The sequence below is a fragment of the Sycon ciliatum genome, chromosome 2 (genome assembly GCF_964019385.1).
Source record: "Sycon ciliatum chromosome 2, ocSycCili1.1, whole genome shotgun sequence".
NCBI lineage: Eukaryota > Metazoa > Porifera > Calcarea > Leucosolenida > Sycettidae > Sycon > Sycon ciliatum.
In genome coordinates, this window is record NC_088644.1 from 21151074 (window position 1) to 21164649 (window position 13576).

Consider the following 13576-nt stretch of genomic DNA (forward strand, 5'->3'; position numbering starts at 1 on the left):
CAAGCAAACACACACACACACACACACACACACACACACACACAGCAAGGAAGGGAACTTACTATTGCATGTTCACATGGCCAATAAGCACAAGAAACAGCAAAGCATTCAGTTGAGACAGGAACACAAGAGCGAATGCTTGACAGAAAAACCAATATGACAACTGCCAACAAACACCGGATCCATACCTGATCATAGAGCTTGCCTAGCAGCTTCAAGTGGCAGCTGCTGGCTTCCACAAAGACCACGCTCTGCCGCTGCTGTGCTATGAGAATGCACAGAGGTACACCCAGCGCCGACTCCATTAGAGCCTCGCGCAGACGCTGTGACGACTTCTTTGTGTTCCTTACTTGATTGAAATAGCCACCCTGCAGAACGGTTCACCACATCAACGAAAAGAGGGATTCAAGACGGGATGATGCGCGGTTATAGAATAACAAAGCCTAGCACAGGAAGGATGTGCAGTCTGACCACACGTACGTACCAACAACAGCCTTGGTGCCAATGCAATGATGCAGTAATATAGGTAGAATTAGAAACAGCTACCAATACCTTTGCTGATAGAAGACATCTTACACCACAGCTTGCACTTGAATCTGCCATTGTATGGTGACGCAGGTACTAGTCTATTTCCAGTCTGCACTGTTTGCTAGCATCTAGCAGCAAGTACAATAACGCAGCAGCTTTAGCCAAGAACTATACTACACTAATTCTCGTTTGTGAGCTTGTACATAGTTGGAAATCTGATGAAGGCAAATTCGCCAACATATAACAAATATAATCGGCACGGAGACAATAACTTTAATAAGGCAATAAGCAGAATCAGCTAAGCGGACATTGGACGTACGAGGTGATTTGGCTTTTTTAAAATGGTTGTAAAATGACGTTTTTTCAGTCACTTCTAGACAAGCTACGTCCAAATGAATTGTTGCAAGTGGAAGTGCTATCCTTTATGGCCGTTGTGTCCAAAAATGGGAATGATCCCACTTTGGAAAGTGTCTTGAATCATGTCCTACTTTCATAGCATTCTCAGGATTCAAATAATTGGTGTGTCATTTTTTAACAAATTTGTAAAATGGCATCACAAACTGGGATAGTCGGTCATCAATGTTCTGAAGTTGATAGATATCACTTCAAGGATTGCTAGTGGATGAAAAATAATCTGTCAACAGAGGAGTGAACTGCATTGTATGCTGCGAAAGCCGTGTTTTTGTATTTGTAACTAGTGGCTGTGTTATACGGTGGAATTGGATAGGTAGCATAGCATCGCAGCCATGTTTTCGTGCTCACAGAGTGTTTTCATTGACCTTCTGTTCTTCATTACTGTCTTTAGTGATGGCAAGACGGCCTGACGTCGTCCAAAGGCCCTGCGGAAGCAATTCACTGCCCTCCTCGTCCATTCAGGGGCTCATTTTACACATTTTACACAAAATGGCAAAGCACCCACCACTAGTTATACCGACGTGTCAAAGGAGAATTAAATTATATGCACCAAAATTTCTGGTCAATGTTCATCTACGATAAACTGGCTCTCATTTGCCACCACCCATGTTTCGATACAGCCATCCGGAGCAGAGAAACAGCCAGAAGAAAAGCAAATTTTACACATTTGTTAAAAAATGCCAAATGTTAAAAAAAGCCAAATCACCTCGTAGTCAGGAACAAAAATAAAAGATGAATACAAAAGTTATAAAAAGTTTCCGAACATGTTTTCTAGAGACATTCGTCAGGGAAAATACGTCTCAATACTGAAATCTAGCAATAAACAACGATATATACGTGGAAGAGTACGAAATGCAGTATGTGAAAGAAAATAGGAGAGAAGAAGGTGAAGTGCGAAAGACAAGAGAAGTGTGAACTAATAACAGGGGTGGGCAGGTGAGAAATAATAACAATGTGAGACTCAGAGAGGGTGAAGTGTAAGGAGTACATGGGTATGTGGGTGGGTGTATGTGTGTGTGAATGCTAAGAGAATAGTCTAAGTTTAGTGACTCCTTACACTTCACCCTCTCTGAGTTTCACATTGTTATTATTTCTCACCTGCCCACCCATGTTATTAGTTCACACTTCTCACATACTGCATTTCGTACTCTTCCACGTATAATATCGTTGTGTATTGCTAGATTTCAGTATTGAGACGTATTTTCCCTGATGAATGTCTCTAGAAAACGTGTTCGGAAACTTTTTATCCATCTTTTATTTTTGTTCATGACTACGTCCAATGTCCGCTTCGCTGATTCTGCTTATTGCCTTATTAAACAAATATAATATTTCATGGAACAAACAAGTTTGATTACAGTACAGCGTAACTGTGAAAGAGCAGGTAGCGGACATCCAGTGAAAATGTTCAACTCTCGAAATGCAAGGTGTGCACAGATCTGTACCTCAGCTCGGAGCATTTCTCCGCCGGCAAGGGCTTGCAATTGGGACTGCGTGACTTCTTCCATGAGTTCGATGCCAGACATCTTATTGACAACTTCCTTCAAGACTAGTAAATCAAAACTGAACAGTTCAAAGACAGACAGACGTGCATGCACGCACACCACCACACACACACATGCACACACAGAAAGAATAACAAAATTAATACGGTGATGCATGCGTACAAATGGCGCTAGTAACGCATAAGGGTAATAATGGCCACTTACCATGTAGTGTAGGTGACCAACAGTTTTCTTTTCCGATAAGATGGAAAAACGTTCTAGAAAAAGACTACTGTAGTGGTGGCAAGTAAAAGCCAACACTTGCTATAAGACACCACACCATACAGCAACAAGCCCATGCAGCCCTAGACACATAGAACAGGTATTACCTCCAAGTACAGTACTAGTACGTGCAACTTACATCTGTCTACCATAGTATTCACACTCGTCACAAAATGTGTAACATTCAAGGAGCACCAAAAAATTCGAGAGTGCTAAAACAGTAAAAAATACCAAGTTGGCACTGGATGATGATACTTCTGCGGACCAAGGCATACGCCTGGCTTGCTTAGGATCCATACGGCTTTGCTGTACACGCTCTCTGCACAGCATCATCGAAGTTTATTCGTGGCGCTGTCGCCTGTGGCAAGATGGGATTTTCATTTGCCGCAACAGTAATATACTGGCCGGGCATGCACAGAGTCTAACACGGGCATCTTACCTCTTGCCAGACTTGAGCTGGTTGGCAACATACTGCAGCAGACCGGTCAGTTCAATGGTGTACTTGCGGAACACCGTACCCGAGAAGAGAGCAAGGCCTGGCGACACGCATGCACCCACCCACACACCCACACACATGTATACATGTACACATGGGGCAAACGCAATCAGTTGACATACTTGAAGTAGCAGACACGTTTTGCATTTCGATGTGTTGAACCAGGTGTGGGGCAATACGTCAAGTAATACATTGAACAACCATGTCTATTGCATGTACATGTACAGATACAAACTGAGGGTTTCCTGTTCTTTCCATCACATAGATGCATATGTACAAACTGAGAGCCTCCAGTTGTTTTCAGATATGCACATGCAAAATGCCCAGTTCTCCGAGAGACAAGCTTGTCAATGGTCACCTCCACGCGGAGCACAGCTAACCTTGGAGCCACTGTGAAAGATTGGTGTCCTTTTGCTTGAGCTTCTCCTTATCAGGATTAGCCAATGCTTCAATCAAACAATCTGCATCAGCCACAGCTAGTCAAGGAAAGCAACACTAAGAGTTGCATGGCAAGGCAAACCCACTCTGAAAGACTGAAAACCAAAGTGTAAACTACAGCATCAATATGTGACAAATCATCTGTATACAGAGTGTATCAAAGCACCCCCCATCCCCAAACCACGCACGATACAGTATCATAGACATCAGACACCAGATTTGAACTTTCAAAGGCTACTGATTAGTCACCGCCTGCACAGCAGAAGTTGGTTAAAATCCAGATAGAGTGAGTCAGCTGTGCCGGGCACTGGGCAGTCTGACATCATCAAGGACTGGGCAGCCACATCATCATAGACTGGGCAACCTCAAACCAACAAGTACTGGGATGTTCACAGGCGCAGGGTGCCAACTTATTTAAAGCTGTATTGAGCATGGCTGTAAAATCCGTTGCCTACTTGAAAATGCAGTGACATGCTATTAGAGGATACAGCAGAGAACATCATACGCCAATGGTGTTAAGTACTTGAGCGAATCAACAACAGGTCCAATGAAGTTGTCGTACGTCTGGATCTGTGACAGGACCTGCAGCAACAGGACACATGAAGAAAAACAAACAAAGAGGCAATACAACATTACTATTAACAGTACCAAACAACTTCCACACATACATGAACAAGTACGTAATGAACAGATAAGATGGCCAAAGTGACGAATAAGCAGCGAAATACACCCGGTCAGTAATATAAACATCTCCACAGCAACGACTCACATATTCGAAGACGATTCCTGGGTTGCTGTGGCTGAGTTTGCCAAGCTGGCGGCCAGACTGCTTCACACTCTCCTTGGTCAAGCGCCTGTGAGCACAAGCAAAAAGCAGAAATAGAAAAACAAGATTAGGTGACGTGGATTGAAACTGCTGCTGCTGCTGCTGCTGTTGTCAGCAAACCTAGTTGAGCCTACTATGATCATCCAAGCAGTCCACTATATGCAGTATATGTGTTAGTAGGGCTGGTGGTCTTTGACGAGTTTCGGCTCCCAACAATGCCTAAATAAAGGTTACTGTTTGCTAAATGACAGCAACAGCAACAGCAACAGCAGCAGCAGCACCACCACCACCACCACCGCCACCACCACCATCACCATCACCAACAACAAAGGAAGAAGAGGAAGTACACATGGTTACTGGGGATCTAGAGGCAAAGTGGGTGAACATAGCAGAACGGCAGATGAATAAGGATGCAAAAAAGATCACTTACTTCATGACATAACGTGTTCTATCCATGGTGGTAGCACGTGCCTGCAGGATAACCATATCACTGAGGTACGATGAGTTCTTCCACTGACCATACAGACGATACCTACAGTACAAGGTATTATACACAGCAAGAAAGCACACAAGAACATTGAACATATACTAACTTATAAGCAGGTACCATGTCCAATTGCATCAGATGTGAACAGCAATCTAGTAGCGGGACCAATGCTCTGGGACATGCGCTGAACAATACAAAGTCTGTGGGCATCACTGATTCAGTTACACAGTTTCATGAAATGTAATTTCAGTAGACGTTGATTCCGGCTACTGAGCTCATAAAATACTATTAGGATGATCGCCCAGCGTACGCCATATTTTTTTCAGATCACATAATATATGGATACAACAACCAACAGCAGCTCACCTAATCTGATATGGAAGTGTTTTCAACAAGGACCACGTTTCCTCGGCCAGACTACAGTTGCACGGAAGGAGGGATAATGACGGCAAGAGGACCTCATCGAGGCAATCCAACCATGTCAAACCCATCGAGTCTGATGGCTGCAGGTGGAATACAACACAGGAAAGAACAATCCTTGCTACTGAACTACATACGCGTACTTAGCACGGGCTTTGGCTTGGACTTAGATGTGGTGAACAGTGCACATTCACAAATCCTCATGTACAAGTTCATGCCAAAGAGTCCCAATTCTTTGCTCGCCACACACACAAATGACAAGAACAGCACAGCATGCGTACATTACGCAGCTGCTGCCTAATATTATAGCACTTGGACTTCTCTACCACTCTTGTAGTGCATCTCAAGATATGTGAACCTGTACGACAGTTCCGTACAGACCAGTAACGCTTTACTAGTGTACGTAAAAGCTGGGATTAGAAATTTAGAATGCACGCACTCCCACTCAGGTACTCAACTCTGGGTCTGAATGAAAAGACTTACGAACTGCTCCAAGTGTGGAGTTGGGCTCCAGTGCTGCACAGGGGCAAGAACAAAGCAAAAACCTTAACGAAGGCATGAACATGACCACCACAATGGCCATCAAGAAAAGTGTACTCATTCAAGTGCCACAAACAAAACAAAAACACTGTTGCGCTGCACTGATCAGAAAATTGCGCATATGCTGTGGATCTATGATATAAACATGTTCCAAATGAAACTGACCTCAACACACCCTCCCATAAATGAAACTGTCTGGTTTCAGTTGCTATTCTCTGGATTATAACATCGTGCAACAATATAGCAAAGTACCACTGCATTTCCTGGGCATAGGTAGTAACATAATACAGTCCATGGAGTCATGTCCTGCAAGGTACACCAACCTTTTGGAGATATTCACGACCAATGCGCAACATTTTCGCAAGCAAGACTGGATCTGACGAGAGGTGAAGGCCTAGTTGGGTGAGCATGGGGAACGCAAACGTCTTCAGATCCTCAATGCTCTGAGCCTGATACACGGTGTTAGTGTTCTGGGCAGCCTCCTTGTTTGCCGGTAACTTGATTGTCAAACGACGCCCACGCGCAGGCTTTGGTGCCAATCTACGCACACAGAAACGCAAAAATACACACACACACACACACACAAGAATTAGCATTGGGTTTATACGTGTAGTTGCTCATTACATTGAATCAAACTGTACCTGTCCTAAGCTTCCACCTCTGTACCAGTTAGGAATGATTATGGGCTTAGCCATGTGCTTCTGCTACTAACAGCATGTATTCGATCACAAAATGAGATATCTCAAGTTTAGGCTAAACATATTCGTTGATCAACAAATCAGTTTGACAAGTGACATAGCTTTTCCACCATACTTACGGCCGATAGACGGGCTCAATAATGGCATGGAGCAGCTGGCAAAATGCCTTGGCCACGGTAGGATCACTGGTGGCGACAAACGGCGGCAGGCGTAGCAGAATCCACTCAGTCCACTGCCAATCGCCTAGCTCCAGCAATGACCGCACAATGCCAATCTTCTGATTCTCCTCAGGCTGCTGCACATGCCAATCAACAGTGCAACAAAGACGCAAAACAACTCTTCAACACCGTCCCAGAAAATAAGAGCCATGGCTGCTTAATTTAACTAGAAAATAAAACAACTCCAACTGATGGACAGCAAAACTCACCTCTGTGATCACGACATCGCCACTGTCATCTTCTTTGCTCTGCGTAGACAAACAACACATGAAGAACACCACCTAACTTGATACAGAATCTACATTCACAATTGACGGCAAAATACAACTACCGGGAACGAAGATAGCGAATGTGCAACATAGTACATCCAACGAATAAGAAAGAACTATACGTGGCCAGATGCAGATGAAGTAACTCAGCGCCCATCCTTTTTTTCCCTCTCTTACCGTAGTGACAGCTATGGTAGTCTTTCGTGCACCATGTCTGCCCTTTTGCAGAACTTCCTTGTGCTGCTTCAGGACATTATCATCAGGAGGACTCAACTGTGAACACCACATGACAGATGCAGAACACAAGGGCTCTACAAAGAAACACTAAAGCACTACTGGAGGGTAAACAAGGTGCGGCCTTGCCGGCACAATCAGAATGTGCCGTGCTAACATGAAAAAAGCACGGTTACAGGTCTTTATTAGCCATAAATCCTCAGACGCATCCTTTATTTATACGTCTAAATCCTCAGTTATCCAATTGATCGACCGCACTTGCTTCGTGATAGAAACATTTCATCAATGCGTGAGTATACAGCAGTCAAATACAAAGTATCAGAATAGCAGTTGTGAATATCATGTCGAGACACCATGTTTGCACCCGGATTAATTGAAACCACAATATAGGCCATTGAACAGAACAGTTGCAAAAACAAAAAATTGTTACTGTAGCCATAAGCGAGGAGAAGTCCAGCACTGTCCAGTATACACGCACTAAAACAAGTATGTGTACTGTCAAGACACGCCAAATCACTTCAACATGCCCAGGCCAGCTTCTATCACCACAGCAGGACTAGCAAGAAGTACTGTTGCTGCATACACGGCATACAATGCGTACACTTCATACAAAATTTAAGAATAATAATGATACTCAGTAGATGCTTACGTGAGTGTACAGCTCCTCGATGGGGACGAGATTAGTATGCAGCAGCAGAGCAGCAGTACGGTACAAGCTGGGTGGAGTGCTCGAAGAAGACTCCTGAGAAAAGACAAGACAAGACACGCACATGATGATGTCACGATGCCATATTGATCACATGCCTCCGCATGGCTTTTAGTTGTACTAAGTCTTTATTTGAATGTTTGAATGTCCGGTTCTGTTCCAAAAGGAGCAGAACATCCTTCATTATTAAACTGGCAATTGCCTGGAGCCAATTGTAAAATACAATCTTCTACTGTCAAACCAAAGTCGTGATCTATCCGTTAACCCTTTACCTTCTGACCATAATTCCCAGGCAGTTCCAAATGCGATATTTCTCACCTCATTCTGAGAATATCTTTGGTTATAATTAACCGATTTTCACACTCTTGGGCATTCTGGAAAGCTCTCCACGAGCTGCGTACAATGAGCTCAAACTGGACACTACTGAGATCACATATCCAACGCCAGGGTGCTTCAAATACTCCCCATCGCTGGGTATCCGAGAAAATTCTCTCCTCTTCAGCCATTTCTCACTCCTTCATCGTAAACATTTCAAATTTGTTGTCCTGGGTTTCTTTTTATGCTGCCCACGCGCTCAAAACATGCACAGGTGACTCAGCATGTCAGGAGAGGGAAAATCCCCAGCTCAAGGCCAGTCACTCAGAAAAAAATCGACTTTTGCCGTGGCTGAAATGTCGAGCGCGATATCTCTGGATTGCGGCATTGCAGCTCTTCGCCGATTGTTGCAACGAACAGCTGGGCTCTTCGGCTTCTTCCTACATATTTAGGTTTTGAGATTCCGTCAAGAATTGATCGAGTTACAAATGTTTTAGTGCATGCATGTCCATCGACCAAATTCGGTCGATTCATGTACACACAGAAGGTAAAGGGTTAAAGTGCAGATCCCATACGCCAAAGGCAAGGTTAGAATGTAGGCGGAACATAGCTTACCGCATATTGCTGGAACTTGAAGCCAAGCAGTTGGCACAAAGTCCCTGCGCTTCCGTTGCATGAACGCATCACAGGCAACAGCAGTAACTGCTTCTCTGGCGAATGACACTCGACTGCTTCCAACATAACGTCCATGACTCGGTTAGGATCTAAACTGAAGTGACCTGTTGGACAAAAAAAACTTAGGATTATTAGTGCTGTCTGTGGGTTATTGAAAGAGGTGCAAAATGGCGTCACTCGGGCACATGATATAAACGGTTCTATGTTAATGATCCCAGAATGTGGCGAGCAGATATCCCCTGTCGAAAAACAGCACATGTTGTAAAGGTGAACGCCATATGAGAAGATAGCAAGCCTATGCATATATTGTGTATATTCTACAAAAATAGTACTTAGATCTTAAGGCCACATCACCCCAAGACAATCTTCAAATCAGGGAGCTAGAGAATATAGGCGACGTACCGATCAGGGCCATAACACGCTGCAGCAAGTCCGAGCTGTCCAAGCTGCCATCTAGCTCTTGACCCAGTTCAACAGCAAGTTTGCTGTAACCTTCACTTTCCTCACGAAGGAGATTGAACTTGTCTTGCCGATAGCTAGCAGAAGAAAGAATATGGAAAATGTGAGGGTGCAGACAGCATTCGGACAAAATCGAGTACATAGTGTCAATAACATCAGGAATAGTGAATAATTGCTTTCTCGGACACATCAATCAGACTAAAGACCAGAACTAGCTTCAGCCTTCTTATCAGGTCGATACAGGCAGGAATGAAAATAACCAGTACAATAATTGATCTAATGTAAAGGCCATCTGGCTGCGAGTTTGTACGTGACGTGATGTTTGGTGTCGTGGATGGTAAGAGAAAGCGTGGTCGTCCGAAGATTTCCTTTGCTGACAACATCGTTTCGTGGACTGGTATGTCTCTGCATGAGAATTGCCAGTTGGCATCTGACAGAGATGCCTGGCAGTCGCACTGTGCATCTACTGCTTACACAGCTGCATAATGCCGTTTATTATTATTTTTAAAATTTTACTTTTATTATTTTTTCGGCAACGCAGATGATGATGATGATGAAAGGTGATGCAAGCAGCAACAAGAGCAAGTGCGAGAATAAACACACGAAATGCATGGAAAGTGTGGATTCTCAAACATACAGACAAATAGCAAGTGCTATTACTACGCACAACTGGTGTAGCTGTCCATGTGTCCATTTGCTGTCTATTGTCATCACAATTCCCAATACATATCACACCTATGCCGACCTCTTCACACCTGGACCACTTGTGCATGATAGCAGGACTTGCTATTTTATCAACAAGTTCGAGAATCAACACTTCCATGCATTTCACTTGTTTTTCGCTATTGCTCTTGCTGCTGCCTGTGCTTAGTATCAACTTAAACGTATTGCTTGGTTTACAGCGGAAAACAAAATCAAATTTCCAGACTTTTATTCCAGACCACTTTACTTCTGCCTATGTTCATGATGAGAATGCAGTGAAAGTACCGGTACTCCTGGAATTTTTGGTTGAAAATTGAAATGTGCTTGTGAGCAGCCTGAAGCTAGGTCTGTTCTTCAGAGTGACAGTAGTGAAAACAGCCTTTGCTATGCAGCATTCTCTTTGCAGAAGCGGACACCCCCACACCCTAGCACAGGCAGACACATAAATGGCACAGAAAAAGCTGGATAATGCAATCAAGGAGGCAAGCAAACAGGTGAGCTAGCACACACATGCATCCACTCCACTTACAACAAGCGAGTCTTCACTTTGATGCATCTCTGGTCAAACAACTTTTGTGACGAGATAAGAGAAAGCGAACTCAGTGTTTCTGCATCCAAGTGAACCTTCAGCTTGCTGTCTGGGATGAATTTCTGAATGCAAAAAAGAGAGATTCGAAACCACAGTCTCATAAGCGACCCATGTACATGTATAATCACACTTCAAAGTAGACGGCTTGTATAACAATTGTGCCTATCAAACCAGACCAGCTGGGTTGTCCAACTTATTTCACAATACTCTTAACAGTAGGGTGACATGTCACGCAGCTACATCTGAAGAGCAAACATGAAACACCCAATGGCACATTGGGACACACAACAGATTGCCTCCCAACTGAGATAGAAATTTATTATAGAGTACAAAACCCTTCAAGTGACGTACGGCACATTCAGCCAGCAGCTGAATGAATTTGGGTCGATGAGTCTTGTCTTCTGATGTTCCCACCTCCACATCTGTAACCACCACATAGGCACATACCAGTACACAGAAAATGTATACAGACATCTACTTCGATCGTGTATGTTGCTGGAGGAGAAGATCAGACCTTCAAAACACATACATGTACCTGTACGACCGAGTACATGATCAACCCAAGCACTGGGTTACAATTGTATGACATGTTGCAGAGTGCGATGCACACTTAAATACATGTAGGACGTATATATCCGTCCTTAGTGGACGGGTGCAAAAATATACTGCCTTAGTGGTGAAAGGGTTAAACCAGATCAGACCCAAGCATACATTGCCAGAGTACTAATGCTCAAAGGGACAAGTCACTGAGCTACACAACACATTGCGATGCCAGTACATGTAATGGAACTGGCCAGTACAAGACTTATTCAGTGTGTATACATGTGAAAAGATGCACAAGCTTGTTATGTCCATAACCAGTGACCAACCATTGAACAGGTACCAGGCAACACCCCCCCCCCCCCCCCCCCCCCACACACACACACTTACCAAGAACGGACAAGATATCAATGAGTATACTTGCAACGACATCATTGGACTCCTGCACAAGTACAAGCATAAATATATCAATGTTAACAGTCGGGCATTGAATTTCCTTTAGATTACATAATGGCAGCTGGTCTAAGGTCTTAAACTTATGAGTTATGTATGTAACAGCATGGTGTAGTGCGCTCCTCGACATTCATCGTGTTGTCTTAGGCTGCGTTTACGCGACAACGCACGGCCAGTTTTCCGTTTTCAGTCCAGCATTTCTTTTTTCGTTTTCGTACGTTTACACGATCAAAGCCGATCCGAGGTGGTCTCCGTTTGTATCGTTTTCAAGCGTCTACACGAGAGCAAAGGATCCGCCAAAGTTCGTCATGTGCCAAGTGTTGCCGTGGAAGCACCAATCACACTCAAGTAATGGTTGAAAACAGGCACACGACAACACACGTCACATGACGAAAATTGTATTTGGATTGTCGGATCCGTGTAAACGGCCGAAAACGAAACAAACGTGACGGAAAACGAGGCCAGCACACCGTTTCGACTGTTTACACACCCAAATTTATCCGGCAGAACATTTCCGTTTTCAAATTCTTCCACCTTGGCCAGCGTTTTTGGTTTTCTTCCGTTCTGGTGTACAACTTTTACGTTTTGCTCCGCGCACCGTGTAAATGAACCATGGATCCGAAAGGATTTCGTTGCGTTTTCGCCCCCAGCGTTGTCGTGTAAACGCAGCCTCAGTAGGCTGCTTTAGTGCTGCTGCATTATGCATTGCCCGCTACATTTCGGAGTTAGCACTCTGGCGCTAGAGCGACGAGCTATCTTAATGTTTGTGGTGCCTCCTTTGCACCATGGCTGGTAGCTCGGCTTGCTTAAAGCTCAGAGCTGTACTGAGGAGGCCTTCAATTTGTTAAAGGAAAGAGAGAGAGAGCTGCCAAGCTCAGGGTCCTCACTAAACTTCGTTTTTACCTAGATCATGTGTGTTATTCGCAGGGATGAATTTATCAGGTATCGCATCGCAGTTTGCTAAGCAAAATCGATCTACTGCTACTCAAAAATCACCACGACTCGCAGAAAAAAACTGTGATCCATACAGGTGATCCATTCCTAGCTTGCGCCATCAAGTAATATACGTACAGTGCAGTGTAGGTGGTACATGATTACATTTCAGAGGTTCCGGTTCGATGTTCCAGTGTGTTGGGCCTGTTCTTTCTCATATTTTCACCGAGAATTCATAGTGACGTCGTTTAAAAAACACAACTTCGCCCTCAAGCCCGGCTCTTGCTTGACCAACAGTGGGCTTTTTTCTCTCGCCTTCGTTGAGGACAAAAGCCATTGCATTGTTTTATTTGCAAGTCCTTTCTGACAAATATGGCATTGTCGTTGAGTTTTGATGAAGTGCGGGCTACCGCACAGGACGAGCCTGTCAAGCTGCCTTTGGTGTTTCCGCCAGCACCAGGTGTGGATCGTCCCGTTGATGCAGAACTGAGTAATGTTCAAGCGTCTGTGTGCAGCTCTGTACATGGTGGAACCGGGCGATCCACTCCAGCAGCGACTTCATCTGACCGCTTAGGCCGTCTCCGGAATACCCTCCAAGACCGTGCCTTTTCAGAGGCGGCTGACAACTTGTAGTGCCAGGTACGGCGATCCTCAACAACGAAATCTTACGATGGCGCCTGGCGAAAATTGGAATGCTGGTGTAGTCAACGGTCGATTGATCCCTTTCGTCCAGCTCTCTGTATGATAGTTAATTTCTTGACAGATATGTTCCAGGCTGGCCATCAGTATCGGACGCTTATTGTGTATCGGTCAGTGCTTTCGTCAGCTCTTCCATCGATCGCTGGGAATCCTGTAAGCTAACAGGAAGACGTG

General features: G+C 44.4%; 1 protein-coding gene across 1 annotated transcript in view; it reads right to left on the reverse strand.

The window, feature by feature from the left end:
• Positions 1-13576, reverse strand: part of LOC135809160 (THO complex subunit 2-like) — a 30837-nt gene that overhangs the window by 12034 nt on the left and 5227 nt on the right. Inside the window, exons 4-22 of the mRNA XM_065322445.1 lie at positions 11708-11759; positions 11129-11199; positions 10718-10839; positions 9430-9563; positions 8968-9131; positions 7981-8073; positions 7275-7370; positions 7038-7076; positions 6730-6905; positions 6236-6452; positions 5856-5888; positions 5319-5455; positions 4896-4997; positions 4409-4493; positions 4128-4221; positions 3582-3662; positions 3145-3241; positions 2385-2502; positions 189-368 (exon numbers count right to left, since the gene is read on the reverse strand). Coding sequence (XP_065178517.1) covers positions 189-368; positions 2385-2502; positions 3145-3241; positions 3582-3662; positions 4128-4221; positions 4409-4493; positions 4896-4997; positions 5319-5455; positions 5856-5888; positions 6236-6452; positions 6730-6905; positions 7038-7076; positions 7275-7370; positions 7981-8073; positions 8968-9131; positions 9430-9563; positions 10718-10839; positions 11129-11199; positions 11708-11759 — 2091 coding nt within the window. The remainder of the gene's footprint in view (positions 1-188; positions 369-2384; positions 2503-3144; positions 3242-3581; positions 3663-4127; positions 4222-4408; positions 4494-4895; positions 4998-5318; positions 5456-5855; positions 5889-6235; positions 6453-6729; positions 6906-7037; positions 7077-7274; positions 7371-7980; positions 8074-8967; positions 9132-9429; positions 9564-10717; positions 10840-11128; positions 11200-11707; positions 11760-13576) is intronic.